The 15,194-nt window shown below is 37.5% G+C and overlaps 1 protein-coding gene across 3 annotated transcripts in view; it reads right to left on the bottom strand.

Moving 5' to 3' along the window:
• LOC121518679 (glutamate receptor 3-like) overlaps window positions 1-15,194 on the bottom strand; it is a 153,483-nt gene that overhangs the window by 2,390 nt on the left and 135,899 nt on the right. For 2 of the 3 annotated variants that reach the window (XM_041801161.1, XM_041801160.1), the window contains exons 13-15: window positions 12,799-13,046; window positions 1,550-1,664; window positions 168-416 (exon numbers count right to left, since the gene is read on the bottom strand). In XM_041801161.1, the coding sequence (XP_041657095.1) occupies window positions 171-416; window positions 1,550-1,664; window positions 12,799-13,046 (609 nt within the window). In that variant the 3' untranslated portion in view covers window positions 168-170. Of the gene's footprint in view, window positions 1-167; window positions 417-1,549; window positions 1,665-11,965; window positions 12,081-12,798; window positions 13,047-15,194 lie in introns of all 3 variants that reach the window. The other variant, XM_041801163.1, reaches the window with a different exon arrangement.

The raw sequence follows: 15,194 nt of genomic DNA on the forward strand, positions 1-15,194 counted from the left end.
ATTTTCTCATTGTTTGGTGGCAAACAGTACAACACATATGAGCTTAAAAATTAAAGCATACTTTTGACGATATTGGAACATGAAGTGAATAAGAGATGAGCTGAATCCACTGAATTACAGTAAAAAGTTCCACTTTGTGTCAGGATGGAAAGAGTTGGAGCACGTACCCTCTAGATTTTCACGCTCTCTGTCCCGTATACGTTGTAGCCTTCGCGGTACGTGGCAAAATTCTGAGCATTTGCAGGAGGGGCTGGCTTAAAGTTTTGGGCATTCTTTGCCAGCTTGAGTCTTTTGGTTTCTTGCCGTGACTTATAGCAGAACTCTATCAAAGCCACGGTCATAGCCAGGCCCAGCCCTCCCACCAGAATATAGAAGACTCCTGCCACGTTGCTCAGACTTAGTGCACTTGTCTTGTCCTGGGGGAGGTAGAGACCACCGTTAAGACTTCTTTAACTGGCAGAATGAGGCCAACATCAAACAACATATACACCTACACAAACACAGATCCTATATGTACATCCTGCTGTACTAAATCTACACAGTAACTCTGATGAGGCTGCTAAATGTGTCTACAAAACCCTCTGAGATATAGATGCCTGAATTAGCTAAGAAGAGTGAAGTAAATTAGAACAACATACAGGTTGCTTCTACTCTACAGAGCTGTGAAGGTGAATGCAGAGAGATTCTATCTGTCCTGCTTTATGGTCTCTTTACGAGACCACATCTAGAGGAAGGCGGTCGTGGTCGTACAGGTCTAAAGATTAAACCCTTGATTCTAAATATCAACTCATCTTCAATACACTTACATTTAAACAATCAAAGTGGCAAGCCGTGGAGGCAGAATTGAACCATTTTGCTGCTATTAAAAGCCAAACATTGATACTGAAATTGATTTATGAGTTTTACCATTTGCATCCTAACCCTGGGGAGATCTCCTATGCCTAAAGGGGATAAATTCTAGTTTAAATATCTGTAAAAGTTGGGCTTATTTACATCTCTTAAAGAGTTTAAAGCATAATTCTTACTGTTACACTACAACTATGAGACCTGACTGTTAAATACAATCTGCCTCTGTTGTTCTCTGCTGGTATTTAAAGGTCACTTTGGACTCAGTCTGAATAAGGATCCCTTAAGCAGGTTGTACTGGAGTTGAAAGGCGCTGTTTGCATGCAAATGATGAAAACCAATAAATTAATATTCAATAAAAGTTTGGACGAGGGCAATAGCAGTATAATGGTTTCAATTCTATGGTTCAACTTTCATATCTTTATGGTATGAATCAAAAATGTGTGTAATCATGCTGTAATTTAAAATCTGGTATCATCTGCATACAATGAAATAATGTCAATGTGATGAGTTATGATCAGAGTGTAAATGAATAAGACTATGTGTAAAGTGGGTGCATTTTTTTACATCTTTTACTGTGAGGGCAGACAAGCACTTATCCAGATATGTCTGAGAGATAATGTGTGCTTTTCGATGTTTGCATATGAACAGTTGGGTCAAAATGCATTTTGCAATCAGTATAAAAAGACCTGCAGCGACTGACCTTACTTCCCGAGTCCTTGGTTCCACATTCACCCTTATCGTACCACCATTTGTTTTTCAGCTTGTCTAAGATGCCTTGTTCACTGAGTTTCAATACTGCAAGGTTTACAGGAGTTCTTCACGTGGGAAATAACATAAATAACATTTTATTATGTTATTTTATGTTATTCAACTTTTGTTTAAAACTACTTTATACTGTGCAAAGCGATAGAGTAGGGTCCTGGCCAACACATCACAGGCAGGCAACACTACAGTATGTATCAATGTGTATATAAATATATGACCTTTCATAATCCATGACTACCCTAGCATGCCAGACCCCACCTTTATCGCTTTGAGTAATCGGCACACACTGATCACAAGAAGAGAAAAGATTTGAACTTGCAGAATAAAGCAGCTGCTGCATAGCTTTGCAGAATGAAAGAAAACAGAGGCAGTTACTGCTGAGGGCTTGTTTGTTTTGCTATGGGCAGCCTTTTTGATGTTTAGCAAGGTGGATCTAACAGGAACCCTTTCTTGACTAACAGAAAAACTTAGCAGTCCAATTTTAAGGTCAGCTATTGAAGGACTAATGTCTCGCAAAATCCCCCTTTTAACACAAAATGTTGAACGAGAGCCCAACATGAAGGCAAATTTAAGTCCTGATCTCAAGCTTCAAATCAAGTAATCTTGGTTTATTAATTTATCAATGTGAGGTTAAGGGTTTTCTGAATAATTACCAGTCACATGTAATATTTACTCTGGTTTGTAGTCCCACATGCAGGGACCCATGGTTTGGGGTTTTGGTTTTGCCAGACATTACACTTGATTACTTTGACTGATAGATTTCCCATCTTATTTCCTTTCAGAAAGCAGTCATCATGAAAAATAAATCACTGTTTGTAATCCAACACCATCAAATATATTGTATTCACCACTGTGTTCTTTGTATGTCACGTAGAAAACAAACCCAGTCATTGGACTATTAAAGCAAGTAAAATCCAACATAAAGCTGTCATGCATGATGACAGGTGGATGATGTGAAGTCCTGTTCAGCAGTCAGAGCTGTTTGAAAGGCAGAGTTATGATCACAAACATAAATCACAACTTGAGCTTTTTGAAATTTAAATGCAACAACAAACCAAGGGAGATTTACTGATACACTTTGTGAATCAAGCTTGATGCTATTTCTTCTCATGATATAAAGACAAAATGACAATGAAGTGCAAGGGGAGAAGCTCCAAAGAAAGACATTTTCATCCATTCAGGAGCAGAAGCTAACAGTCATGTCAGAGTAAATCTACTTTCATGACAAATTTAGCACCTGCAATGTCACGGATTGACTTTTAAATCATTTCCTCCTCAGTTTTAGTCACATATATTAGACTCTGATTGGTTCTACTAGGATAATATCTAACCTAATTCATAAATAATTTGGCTTGGATATGTTGTAATAACCTCCTCCTACTCATAAAAGATACTCCATGCACTGGTCACCAGATAGACCTCAGACACACCACCAGATGGTGACCATGGGCTTTAAAATGATACAAGAGCACTGTGCAGTCTCAAACACTGGAAATCTTCCAGAATCTTTTTATGTCTGAAAACAAAGTGTGGTCCACATAGACTTGAGTTATATGGCTCAAAAAGAAAATAATCTAAGCTGAAAGAGCAGAGTTCTTTATACAGTTAAAATTTATGAGCTTAGAAAATAATTAAGCATTGACTCAGTCACATGAAATGATTGGCTATCATAAAGCAATAAATACTAAGTGCTAAACCAACGCTTTAAAAGCTTTTTAAACCCTTAATGCAGCTACAGAGCAGAAGAAAATAGAGCCACTCTGGCTTGTGTATGATTTTAGGCCTCTGTATATCTGGAATAATGTATATCCACTAGCATAGGCTTTTTGTTTAATCAACTTTGAATCATGAAATTAAAACATCTGACGGAAATTAAAAACATGTTTTTGTATACAGTGCCTATAAAAAGTATTCACTCCCTTGGATGTTTTACCATTTTATTGATTTTATAGATCCATAATGTTCAATATAATTTTCCTTTTTTGACAAAAAAAGAAGAGAAAACCTCTTCCATGTCAAGTGACAACAGATTTCAGCAAAATTAAACTATGCAACGTGAAATAAGTTCTTGCATAAATATTTACCCCCTTTAAAGTGACTGACCTATTTCAACAGAGGTCCAGCAAATTGGTGCTAGTAGTCTCACAGTTAGTGACATGGGGATCACCTGAGTGCAGTGAATGTAGTATAAAGACATCTGTGTCTGGAAGGTCCAGTCACTGGTCAATCAGTATTCCTGGCTACCATTACACCATGAGGACAAAAGAACACCACACAAATCAGAGAAAAATGTTTTTGAAAATGATAGGTCAGGGGATGGATACAAACAAATCCAAGGCACGGAACATCCCCCTGAGTTAAGTTAAATCCATCATCAAGAAATGGAAGGAATATGGCACATGTGTAAATCTGCCTAGATCAGGCCAACCTCACAAACTGAGCGACGTGCTAGAAGGAGACAAGTGTGAGAAGACACCATGACACCTGTGGCTACTCTGAAGGAGTTAAAAGCTTCAGCAGCTGAGATGGGAGAGACTCCACATGCAATAACTGTTGCCCAAAGAGAAAACCACAGTTGAAGAAAACTCAGATGGAATCTCACCAAAGAGTTCACCAAAAGACATTTGGAAGACTCCATGGTCAAGTGGAAGGAGCCCAAATGGTTCCTTTTGGCCACGAGACAAGATGCTATATTTGGTGGACATCAAACACTACACATCACCACAAACATACCATCCCTGCTGTGAAGCACAGTGGTGGCAGCATCATGCTGTGGGGATGCTTCTCAGCAGTCGGCCCTGGAAGGCTTGTAAGGGTGGAGGGTAAAATGAATGCAGCAAAATATCAGAAAATCCTGAAGGGCAATCTTATTCAGTCTGCAAGAGAAATACAGCTTGGGAGATTTATTTTTCAGTAACTGAAGCACTTAGCTACACAAAGCTACACAGAAATTGTTCAAAGAAAACAAGTTGAGTGTTTTGGAGAGGCCGAGTCAAAGCCCAGACCTCAATCCAATAGAGAACCTGTGACTGGACTTGAATAGGTCTTTTTTTTTTACACCTGATCCCTGTGCAACCTGACAGAGCTTGAGCAGTTTTGCAAATAAGAATGCAAAATTGCAGTGTCCAGATGTGCAAGCCTGATTGAGACCTATCCACACAGACATGAAGAGGGGGAATATTTATGCAGTTGCTTATTTTACAAGTAATATTTTTATCTCATTGACATTATTTTGTGGAAATCTGTTGTCACCTTGATGTAAAAGAGGTACTTTTTTTTTTCCAAAAAAGCCTAATTTATTAACCACGATTGATTTATAAAATCAGCAAAAGGGTAAAACATCCAAGGGGTGAATATTTTTTACTGGCACTGTATACATTTCTTCATTTTTCACACAAACTAGCCTTACCACAAACAAAAAAAAACCTTCTTCATACTCTACTTTTGGTTCACAGACTGAAAAGATGTACATACACACACCAGTAGTTGCATGTGTGTAGACATAGCTGCTTTGGTTTCAGGGGTTTCCTGGGAAAAGAGAAGGATCAGCAGAGGGAAGTACAAACATTTAAACTGTTTAGACAGATGAGGATGTAGATCTGAGAGGAAAAGGCTAAAAATAATCCCCTTTCATAAATTCTCATTTTGTGGTTAAAACTCAAACTGCTATCTGCTAAATTTGGGTATTTTCTGAACCTGAAGAATCTGCTGAACATGTGGTGTGGTTTTACTGTTTGTAAAACAAAAAAAGAAATAAAAAAACAGAACAAAGTAGTAGCTTTAAAAAATGCTCCCAATAGTTTACTAAAAAAATCTGGTCTTATTTCACATCATAGCAGAGGGCCAGCTGGTCAACCCTCCTGTTGCTTAGAAGCATTTTATTACAAAAGTGTGAATCAATTTTTCTCAGAACAATATGTATGCAAACTAAGATTTTTCTTCCGCAGTCTGAGGGTCAAATCCTGTGTGTTTGTGTGTGTGTGTGTGGTGTGAAAATTGTGGCCTTTACAGCAAATTTAAATGTATTTGAAAATATCTTAAGCTGCTTCCACTCTAGCAATAACTTTCTCAGGAAATGAACATTCCTAAATATGCACTCATTGTAGAAATTTGAGGCTGTCTAAATTTTTCGATTATAATGTGATGATTATATGCCAACTATGCTAAACATCAAAATACTTCATTTTCAAAATATGCCAGTTAGTGACAAATTTAAGATTTGAATGGACTTTCTGTAAGGCCACATTTACACAATGACAATTTCATTCTAAGGTGGAAACATTTTGTTGCATTTTGGCTGCGCCTGTACATGACAAAAGCATTTTGGGTGCTTAAAAACACATTACAAGTCCAGTCAATTGCCATATTAGCAGATAGACTACAAAAACAATGGTGGATTTCTGTAGTTAGTGCCTCACTTTAAGGAAGAGTATGTGTAAATTTCCTTTTAAGGTTTAACTTTTTTCAAAAGGTCTTTAATTCCACAAGTAGGGAGTTTGAGCTCTAATTTTGGTAATTTGCTGTTAATTATTTAGATTATTATATTTAGGTTTTTTTTCTAGTGTTTACAAGTCCAAGTGCATTGATAGTATGATTGAAAGAAGTGCAAAGGATGCAAGAATGTTGACTAGACATGATGTACAAGTATAAAATATTTTAATATAAATATATTTAGATTAACATTACCTCAATATTCAGTTTAAGATAGCTTACATTAATTAGTGCAAATGCACATTTTACCACAATGAACCTTCTGACAGTATTTTAGTGCAGTAAATAGATTCATTAGTGCATATGTGCATACAAAGTGATGCATTTTAACACAGTGAGCCATCTTGCAGTATTTTAGCACAGTAAATAGAATAATCTGTGCAAATGTGCATATGAAGTGAGGCATTTCACTACCAGTAAACAGATTCATCTGTGCAAATGTGCATATGAAGTGAGGCATTTTACTGCAGTGAGCTTTTCTTGCAGTATTTTAGTGCAGTAAATAGAATAATTAGTGCAAATGTACATGCGAAGTGAGGCATTTTACCACAGTGAGCTTTCTTACAGTGTTTAAGTGCACTAAATAGATTCATTAGTGCAAATGTGCATATGAAGTGAGGCATTTCACCACAGTGAACTTTCTTACAGTATTTGAGCTATAGAAAATCCTAAAGAGACAGTGCAAGATATTTTACATTAGGCTCACAAGGTGTTGTTGAAATTTACAGTGCTTAACAAACGTATTAGACCACCTGTCATATTTGTCTCAAAGACCATCCAGCATCATGAAGTGCTTTAATGAGGACTCTTTCATTTTCAGTGAGCTCTACACATTTTACCATTTTGAACAGGAATGAGGAATTTCAAACTGTATTCACCTTTTTATACCCAAATTTGAGCCGACTGGGCTTCTCTGAGAAGTCAGAAATGAATCAAGCATAACATTCAACCACTTAAACTAATTTTTCTGTTCAGGAATGCAAGTAAATGACTATAATTTGACATATTAATCAAGAAATAATAATGTGCTTTACTGTTTTTTCAGGTTTTTTTGTAAATCTGTAAATATGAAAATTCATGGATGCAATAATAATTATATTTAGCATTAAAAATATCATTTTGGTTAAAGAGCTTCTACATATTGGTGTATTAACCATTGTAGAAACATAAAAAATGATTTTGGTAATTACCAATGCTGTTAATTTAGGGCAGCTGTGGCTGTGGCATAAACCTTACTTTGGGTGGTAGTCTAATAAATGTGTTAAGCACTGTAAGTTTTATTTTCTAAAATGTAGTACATTTATAGGTTGTTTGCTTTGCATACAAGCCTCCCTAAATATGGCCTACAACACATAAGACTTTAATTCAGGGTGCACTTATTCTTGGCTCTGGACTGTATTTTTGTGAGCAATAAAGTCAAATTTTTTTGTTAAAAATTACTGAAAAAGGTCTGAATCCCATTCTCTGACTAATATGTACAGGCAGGATGGACCAAATATTATTACAGTTGTACAAGCTATCAAAATGTAATACAACAGAAAGTGCTATAAATCCTATATTTGTGAAGTTAAAATGATTTTGTAGGTTGTTTACAGTGCAATCCCACTTTTATTGTAAGGTATCAAATTGGACCTAAAAGCTTTACAAATATAAGATTTAATGTTGTATTCTTTTTGAGGCATTGTACAGGTGACTCGTATTGTGTCCACCCCGTGTGCATTTTCTGAGGTTGAAGGTTTGATTTAACCTCTGCTCCTTCTGTTAATAAGTCACATCAGAACTGTACCCTTCAGTCTGTCTGCAAAACAAGAAACCAGCATCTAAAAACATTCATGAGCTCACAGGACAAACACGTGCACAAAACTTACTCTCATGGCAAAATCAAGACATACAACCCATACTGCATGATGCCAAACTAAATCAACATCACACAGTATGAAATATAAGGTACACAGGAGGATCATTTTAGAAATTATCCATCTTTGATGTTAACATTAGAAGGTATTTTCTCCATTGAGTATGTTTTTTAGTGAGCATATCTCAAAATAAAACCATTTAAATATCTCCATTGATTGATAATATGCATCCTGCATTCAATTCCAGGGACCTACTGATAGCATTTCATTGATAAATGCCATACTATCTCAGTGGTAGTTACATACAATATATTTCCATCTCATTGTCAAATTACCCACATGAATATTTCTGAAAGAGAAATAAGGACGTAGAAATGTGGCAGTCACAGACAGAGTTACACTGAAACTCTACTCTCTCTCTCTATTTGAGGGGTTGGGGCAAATTGCCAGCGAGAGAAGACATTTTCTTTGTGTTATCCCACTGGAAGTATCCATATCCTGCTCACTCAGGGATGGATCACTCGAGTCAATAACAGCAAAGTTTTGCCTTGTCTCTTCTCTCACAATGTGCCGAGTGTACTGTGGTCATGATGCAAGCTGAAGGAGCAGAGGCAGAGATGGATCCGCTGTCGGGCTCTTACTGCACCCGCCCTGCTGTCTCAAACACAAGATCAGGGGCCTCATTCATATGGAGGGTGTACAAGAGATTTGACTGAAAAACTGATCAAGTCAATGTGTGTGGGAAAGGATTTCACCACTTCTGCAGAGCTGAGCTGGATGTGCACCTCTCTGAGACAGTCCATTGAAATACATAAAAACAAAACAAACTATCATAATTGGGCTATTTTTCTCAATTTGAAACTTCTTTATTTTTAACAATATGTTTAATGTGAGACTATGTGAATAGTAAAGAGTGAATAACACTATATGCATAAAATAAAACGTTGAATATATATAAGCTTTCAGTCATAGCCCTGTTTTAAGTGAGAAAAGTGCTGCTACAGCCTTATTTAACGTGGTTTCACCAGAAGCTAATGTTAGCTTGTATTAGCTCAGTTGCTGGAGCTCTTTTTTCTTTTTTGTTGTCCTTTATGTCTGGTATGACAAGTGATATGATTTTCGTTAGGCAACGAATTTTTGTATTTCTATTGTTTGTTTTATGTTTGAGATGTATAAAGATCAAATCAAATCAAATCAAACTGGTACTGCCAGTTATCTCTTCAAACATATAATATGCAATAATTTTAACATGAACACAGCAGTTGGATAAGCATCCTTATCCAGATATATCGTTAAGTAATGACTAAAAAAGGAAGTTAAGCTCCCTCAGAGTTTGTTGTTCTCAGCACTGTGTTCACACTGACATGATGGCACTCCCTATAGCTATTTTATATGTCACTCAAAAGCAAAAACATGATTCATACATGTTTTTTTCTTGTTGTTGTTATTGTTGTTGTTGTCTAACCATCAGTCCAAGAGGGAAAAGAGGCAGCTCCGTCCAATAAGGGGCACTGTATGTAGACGCATAGTGGCAAAATTTCAATGCATTAAGTTAATTCAAGGAAGATTAACTTTCTTTGGTCTAAAATATTTCAAATAATTATAAATTGAATTCTGCATGTCAGTACAGAGATTAATCCTAAAATGACTCGACTCAGTCAGAACCACAGACTGTAGAGAACACTGTATGAGGCCTAAGGGACATCAGTCATTTAGTTACAGAAAAGGGCTTTTGAAGACAATCTGAGGTAGCTGCCACATTGAAAATGCTGTCTCTAAGTAACTTAAGATCAACCAGGAAACAGACAAAGAGTTGGATCTGAGGCCTCCTGGTGCAGTTACACCAGTAATTCTCCTAATTATGCATAACTTTCATCCTTCTGAAAATCAAAACAGATGAGCTTTTTAATAAAGATCATCCCTTTGCAGTGTCTGCCAATAAAAGGTAGACTATTCCGGCCAAAACATAATTATGAACCAGGGTGTATACATGTTTATTTCTGTTGTAGCAATCCAAGACAGTCTGGCTGCAGACTGTTGGAGATCTCATATGCTCCCTCTTGCAGACACTGCTGTTGAACAGAAATACAAACCAAAACTTTCAAAATAACATCCGATTAAACTTTTGATTAGGGTAAAGGTAAAGGTCAAGGTAAGGGTTAGGATATCAAATGTTAAAAACCTACCCTGCAAATCCTGATTACAAAATGTTTAAAAAAGCAGAGAAAAAAGTCTGCATACAGGGAAAAAGCTTGTCCTTATTAAAACACTCTTTCACAGCTATGTTGCTAAGGCTAAAGCTAACATTGACTATGCAAGCTACGTAGGTAGCAAGCTACAGGGCAAAGTCTAAAACTAATGAAGCCTAATTAGCTCTGAAAGCTACGTAGATAACATAGCTAAATCTAAAGCTATTAAAGCATAGTTAGCTATGCAGACCTCCACCACTAGCCCTATCTCCCAATAGTGAAGAATCCTTTAAAAACATTCCTGGATCCAAATGGTGATCCGGATCACTCCCAAAATCTAATTCGCCGATTACTCCCTCTCTCCAGATTATGCTAGGTTTGCTGCAGCAAGACCCGTTTCAGAGGGAGTTTTGTGAACGGTGGCTCACTTTAGCTTTGTTAGCTTTTGCTAAAGCTAATGTAACAACGATAGCATATGTAGTTACATTAACTACATAGTGAGTAAAGCTATGCTAGCAAAGCTAAACCAAGGCAATGTTCATGTAACTACTTCTAAAATGGGTCTACACATAGTTTAATCCTGGATTAGACATCTGACCTTTTTTCTGTTTTATTTAGGAAATGTTTCTCTGTCTGACGTGTTTGCAATGTGGTTGTTTCATGAATGTAACTGCCAGACTCTGTTTATGAATAAAGATGAATATGAAAAGAAAACTTCAGATTACCTCTCTTCTGTTCCAACAGAGCAAAAAGGGGTGTCTGAGATCTGTTGTCTGCAGCAAGACCCCCTAGAAGTCTGCTTTTAACATGACATGTCTGTGACTGTCTGTGACTTTCTGTGACTCGAGGAACTGCAAGATTTGTACTTCCGCATGTGCTTAAATTTTCTGCTACTCGATCAGAACACTGAGGGAGTTTTGATTTAAAAGACTAGTGTAAAATGTATGACATCTACTGCATCAGTGGTTATACTAGTATATTATCCATCTAATTTAACAACTCAGTTTATTTAAAGCAACATAGTCTCACTTAAACATCGGAATGCATCCACATTCATCACTTTATGCAAAATATGATAAAATACATAAATACAAAGGGGAGATTGACATCAAATTCTCTTGTACAAATGAGACCCCTGTTCCTATCTTATTCTCAGGGTTCACCAGGTCAGGGTGGCCATGGATAGACTTTGACTGGCCTTAAACAAAGACCAACCAAAGGTGTCTGTCAGTCTTAACGCTGGATTTCAGTGAGAGGATGTTGGACAGAGTTTGGACCGTTAGTTGTCAGTCTGTCATTAGAATTCTCACGTTTGCCTGCGATGCTTAGTCCCCTCAAGACAACGCTGTTCCCCGTGCCTGCCCTAACATCTAGGCGGCAGATTGGAGAGTGCATTTAAAGTTTGACTTGGAGGTATTGAAAATAACATTACAATCAATTTATCCTTATCACTCTAGCTCTAAGGCTACATATTAGGATAAAAAGATTTGATTTTGGCCTGTAGATACCAAAACCAGAGGGGAAGATGGTTTCTGACTTTCATAACTACAGACCAAATAACTACTCTGTCTGCACATGAACTTCTTCCTACTTTTTCTGAGCCGTACTCCTGCACTTTCATATATAACTGGGCTTTTCCTCCTCTATTAGCCAAGTAAAGGGTTCCCAGTTGATCACATTTGCACAAAAAAGTTAAATTACCATATTTACCCATTAATAATTTGCAGATTTTCAGGCCCAAAGACTACGTTCAGTGGACAGCCTTGCCGATTACTCTGTTCTAGGATACCCGACTTTGGTGACATTGAGGCTGACCTTAGAGTCACCTCCCCCGCTGCCGCACTCTCCCTTGTCGTACCACCATTTGTTTTTCAATTTGTCCAAGAGGCCTTGCTCATTCAGTTTTAACACTGCCAGGTTAACAGCATTTCTTGAAACGATAAAACATAACTTGTAAGAAAATGAACAGGTCCGTGAGAAATCTAATATAGAATATTAGTAAAGAATAGTGATTAAAAAGATCAATGGTTCATAAGGGGAGCACGGGAGGGACAAATTGGTAAGAATTTCACTGGTGTGGAAGGGTAAGAAGCATCTTTACAGCAAAGAAAATGTTGTAATATTAGAGAGGTGGCATGGAGGGGTACATTGCTTGTAACTGAAGTGTGCGGGATGGGGACATTATGTCATAGTTGAACTAGAAATAAGAACATCCAGCATGCAGCTTAACATTCATCACAACTGACAGAGCAGCATTTTAACTAGCAGAAAAAGACATATTTCAGTGTCGAGTTAGAAGCAATGCAAAAGAAGGCACCACGGAAACAAAGAGAGGGGAGAGATTGAGGGGAAAAGAGCAAAACAAACAAGGAAGGGGAGGGTGAGAGTGCACATCAACATTCAGATGATTCACTCAAAGTATACCAATAATAACCTTAAGAGAAAGAAGAAAGTCACAGAGACACAAACCAGATACATCGGACACACAGAAAATGGCTGAATGTGTTGATTAAATAGAAATACTGTTCACTCAGCGATGCACTTTTAAAAACAGAAGAATCAAGGAAAAGAAAAACGGCAAAAGGAGACATCAGGGTAGGTGGAATACTATAACAATATGGAGGACATTGTTATAATATCCCACCCACCTTAATGCAGAGCCTTTCGGTGTGGCCACACCATAACCCTTAGAGTCGAGGTTCCCGCCCACTTTCATGGTGTCACAGGGCTTCCGCTGCTCTATGTACTCGTTCATAGTGGATTCGAGAAGAAAGGCGAACTTTCCCTTCGACTTTCGTACCCGGGAAACCCCATCAGGTGTTGTTTTGGCAAACACTGAGGGCTCAGCGGATTTCATGTATGACCACATTTTCTCATATACTGCTATTTTGGAGCGCTGCAAAGAAAAGACAAGAGCAGTTTAGTAACAAACATCAGCAATGGCACTTTCAAAAGGAGCTGCTGAAGGCCCATTAAAAAAGAAAAGTCTGACATTTTGAGAAGTATGCTTGGTTGCTCACTTATATAAGAGGACTGATATCACTCAAATGTCAGTGTGGAGCCACAAGTAGCCTGATTATGTTAGGTAAGGGTGTGTTTGAAAAATGTGATCACGACATTAGTTTTCTGCGGACCCCTTATGGATTCAAAAATAAACTGCAATCTTAAGGAGCATCTCATATTATTACAGACAAGAATATTAAAGGTATTAAAAAAAGTTGAAGACCCTGATCTCTTAAAAGTCCCTCCCAAACTAACATAACATATTTATTTTCATACAGTCCCTTACTGTACTGTTATAAAGCCCGAAAAACTGCCTCTATCCAGAGCTAAAACATGAACCACTCTGCTCCTTTTAGGGGGTTTTTGACACAAATATTTTATGGAATTAATTTGCACACAAGTATAGTCCCCATGCTAAGCTAACATAATCAACTTGCTGCTTGAAGCTCCACACTTAATCCACAGACACTAGAGTGGTGTCAATCTTCCCATTTTCCCAGAAGCAAAAGATAAATAAGCATATTTTACAAAATGGAAAACTTTCTCTTCAAAGTAACTCTAAAAAACTCAGAGAAATATCCCTGCCACAACTCAATCCATGATGTCACATTGACCTAACAGATTGGCGCTTGGTCAGAGGGTAAATATACACAGACAGTTTAACATCCTCACTTTGTTTTCAGGTTGTAAATCGAAGAGGATTCACTCTTTACATGTCCACAGTGGGGCAGAGCTAGTGGGCTTTGTGCCAGCAGCCTGAAGTCTGACAATCTGGCAGCTCAGCAGAAGCAAAATACAGGTCATGTTTGGTTTCAATATTATGTGTCAAGAGTGACCTCCTCTCTCCATCAGTTTGGGCTCCTACCAGCAGCTCACAGCCGGAGCCATGAGATCAAGATCTCCTCTGTTTAAATCGAATCAGTTCTATCAGATATACAAATTATCACTGCATTAGGCTATTGAGGTTTGACTACACTGGCCTGCTCTGCAGCTTAGTTTAAGCACAAACACAAGTAAATGCAACAACAGAAGTTTCTTCACTACATGTTTAAGTACAAAAGCTTTAGATGCACACGTTTATAAGGCTTAGACATGTGTGCTAATCGATATGTCCTCAGTCAGTTTTAAGAGTGTTTATCTACTTCTTTTATTGCCTCATATGAAACAGTCCTGGGCAGGCCTTGCCACAAAATTGTCTGGGCCCCTGAAAAACCCAGTGAATAGGCCTTCCCCAGTTGGGATTTACTGATGATATCAATGCATGTGTGTTGGATCGCTAGCATTGGTGCTAGCATCCTGGCTAACAGTTACTTCATTTTGGAGCTGAACGTGTGTCAAGCAATTATCAGGTTCTGATGCACAAAAGATTTATTTGTGCCACTTCTTTTAACCCATTTTATCCTTTTTCTGTTCATTTCTTCCTAATTTTTTTAACGTTAACCAGTTTTCGCCACTTTGACCAGTTCTTGCCACTTTCAACCCATTTTTGCATCTTTCAACATTTTCCGCCCACTTTTGCCCTTTATTTAAAACCCATTTTTGCCTCTATTTAACTGCTTTTCACCATTTTCACCCACTTTGCCCCTTTTCAACCAATTTTTGCTGCCTGTATCTCATTTTTGCTACTTTAAATCCATTTGCCGATTTTTGGCAATTATTCAAAAATTTTCCTCTCTAAAGTTATTTTAAGTTATTTATTTTATTTTGATAAGAGTGGTTATTATTCAGGTTAAATATGAAATATGGTTATTAAAGACTAACTTTACAATGGACCATAATTTTGCTAACCTCTGTGGGCCCCCCTTTTGGCTGGGCCCCCACCCCCACTAGCTCTCCCCTTTATCCCCTCTTAAGGATGGCCCTGGTCCTAGGTGTTGTGTCAAGGTTTTACCTTTGGTTAAAAAAGTTTAGTCCGTTAGTTGCTTGCCATATTTGTATTTTTGCAATTGAATTTTGAGATGTGATTTTTTAAAAAGATTTTTTAAATATGTCATTTGAAGTGATAGATTATTTTCTGTGTAAAAATATTTTTTTTTATCAT

This window comes from Cheilinus undulatus, linkage group 12, assembly GCF_018320785.1.
Source record: "Cheilinus undulatus linkage group 12, ASM1832078v1, whole genome shotgun sequence".
Lineage (NCBI taxonomy): Eukaryota > Metazoa > Chordata > Actinopteri > Labriformes > Labridae > Cheilinus > Cheilinus undulatus.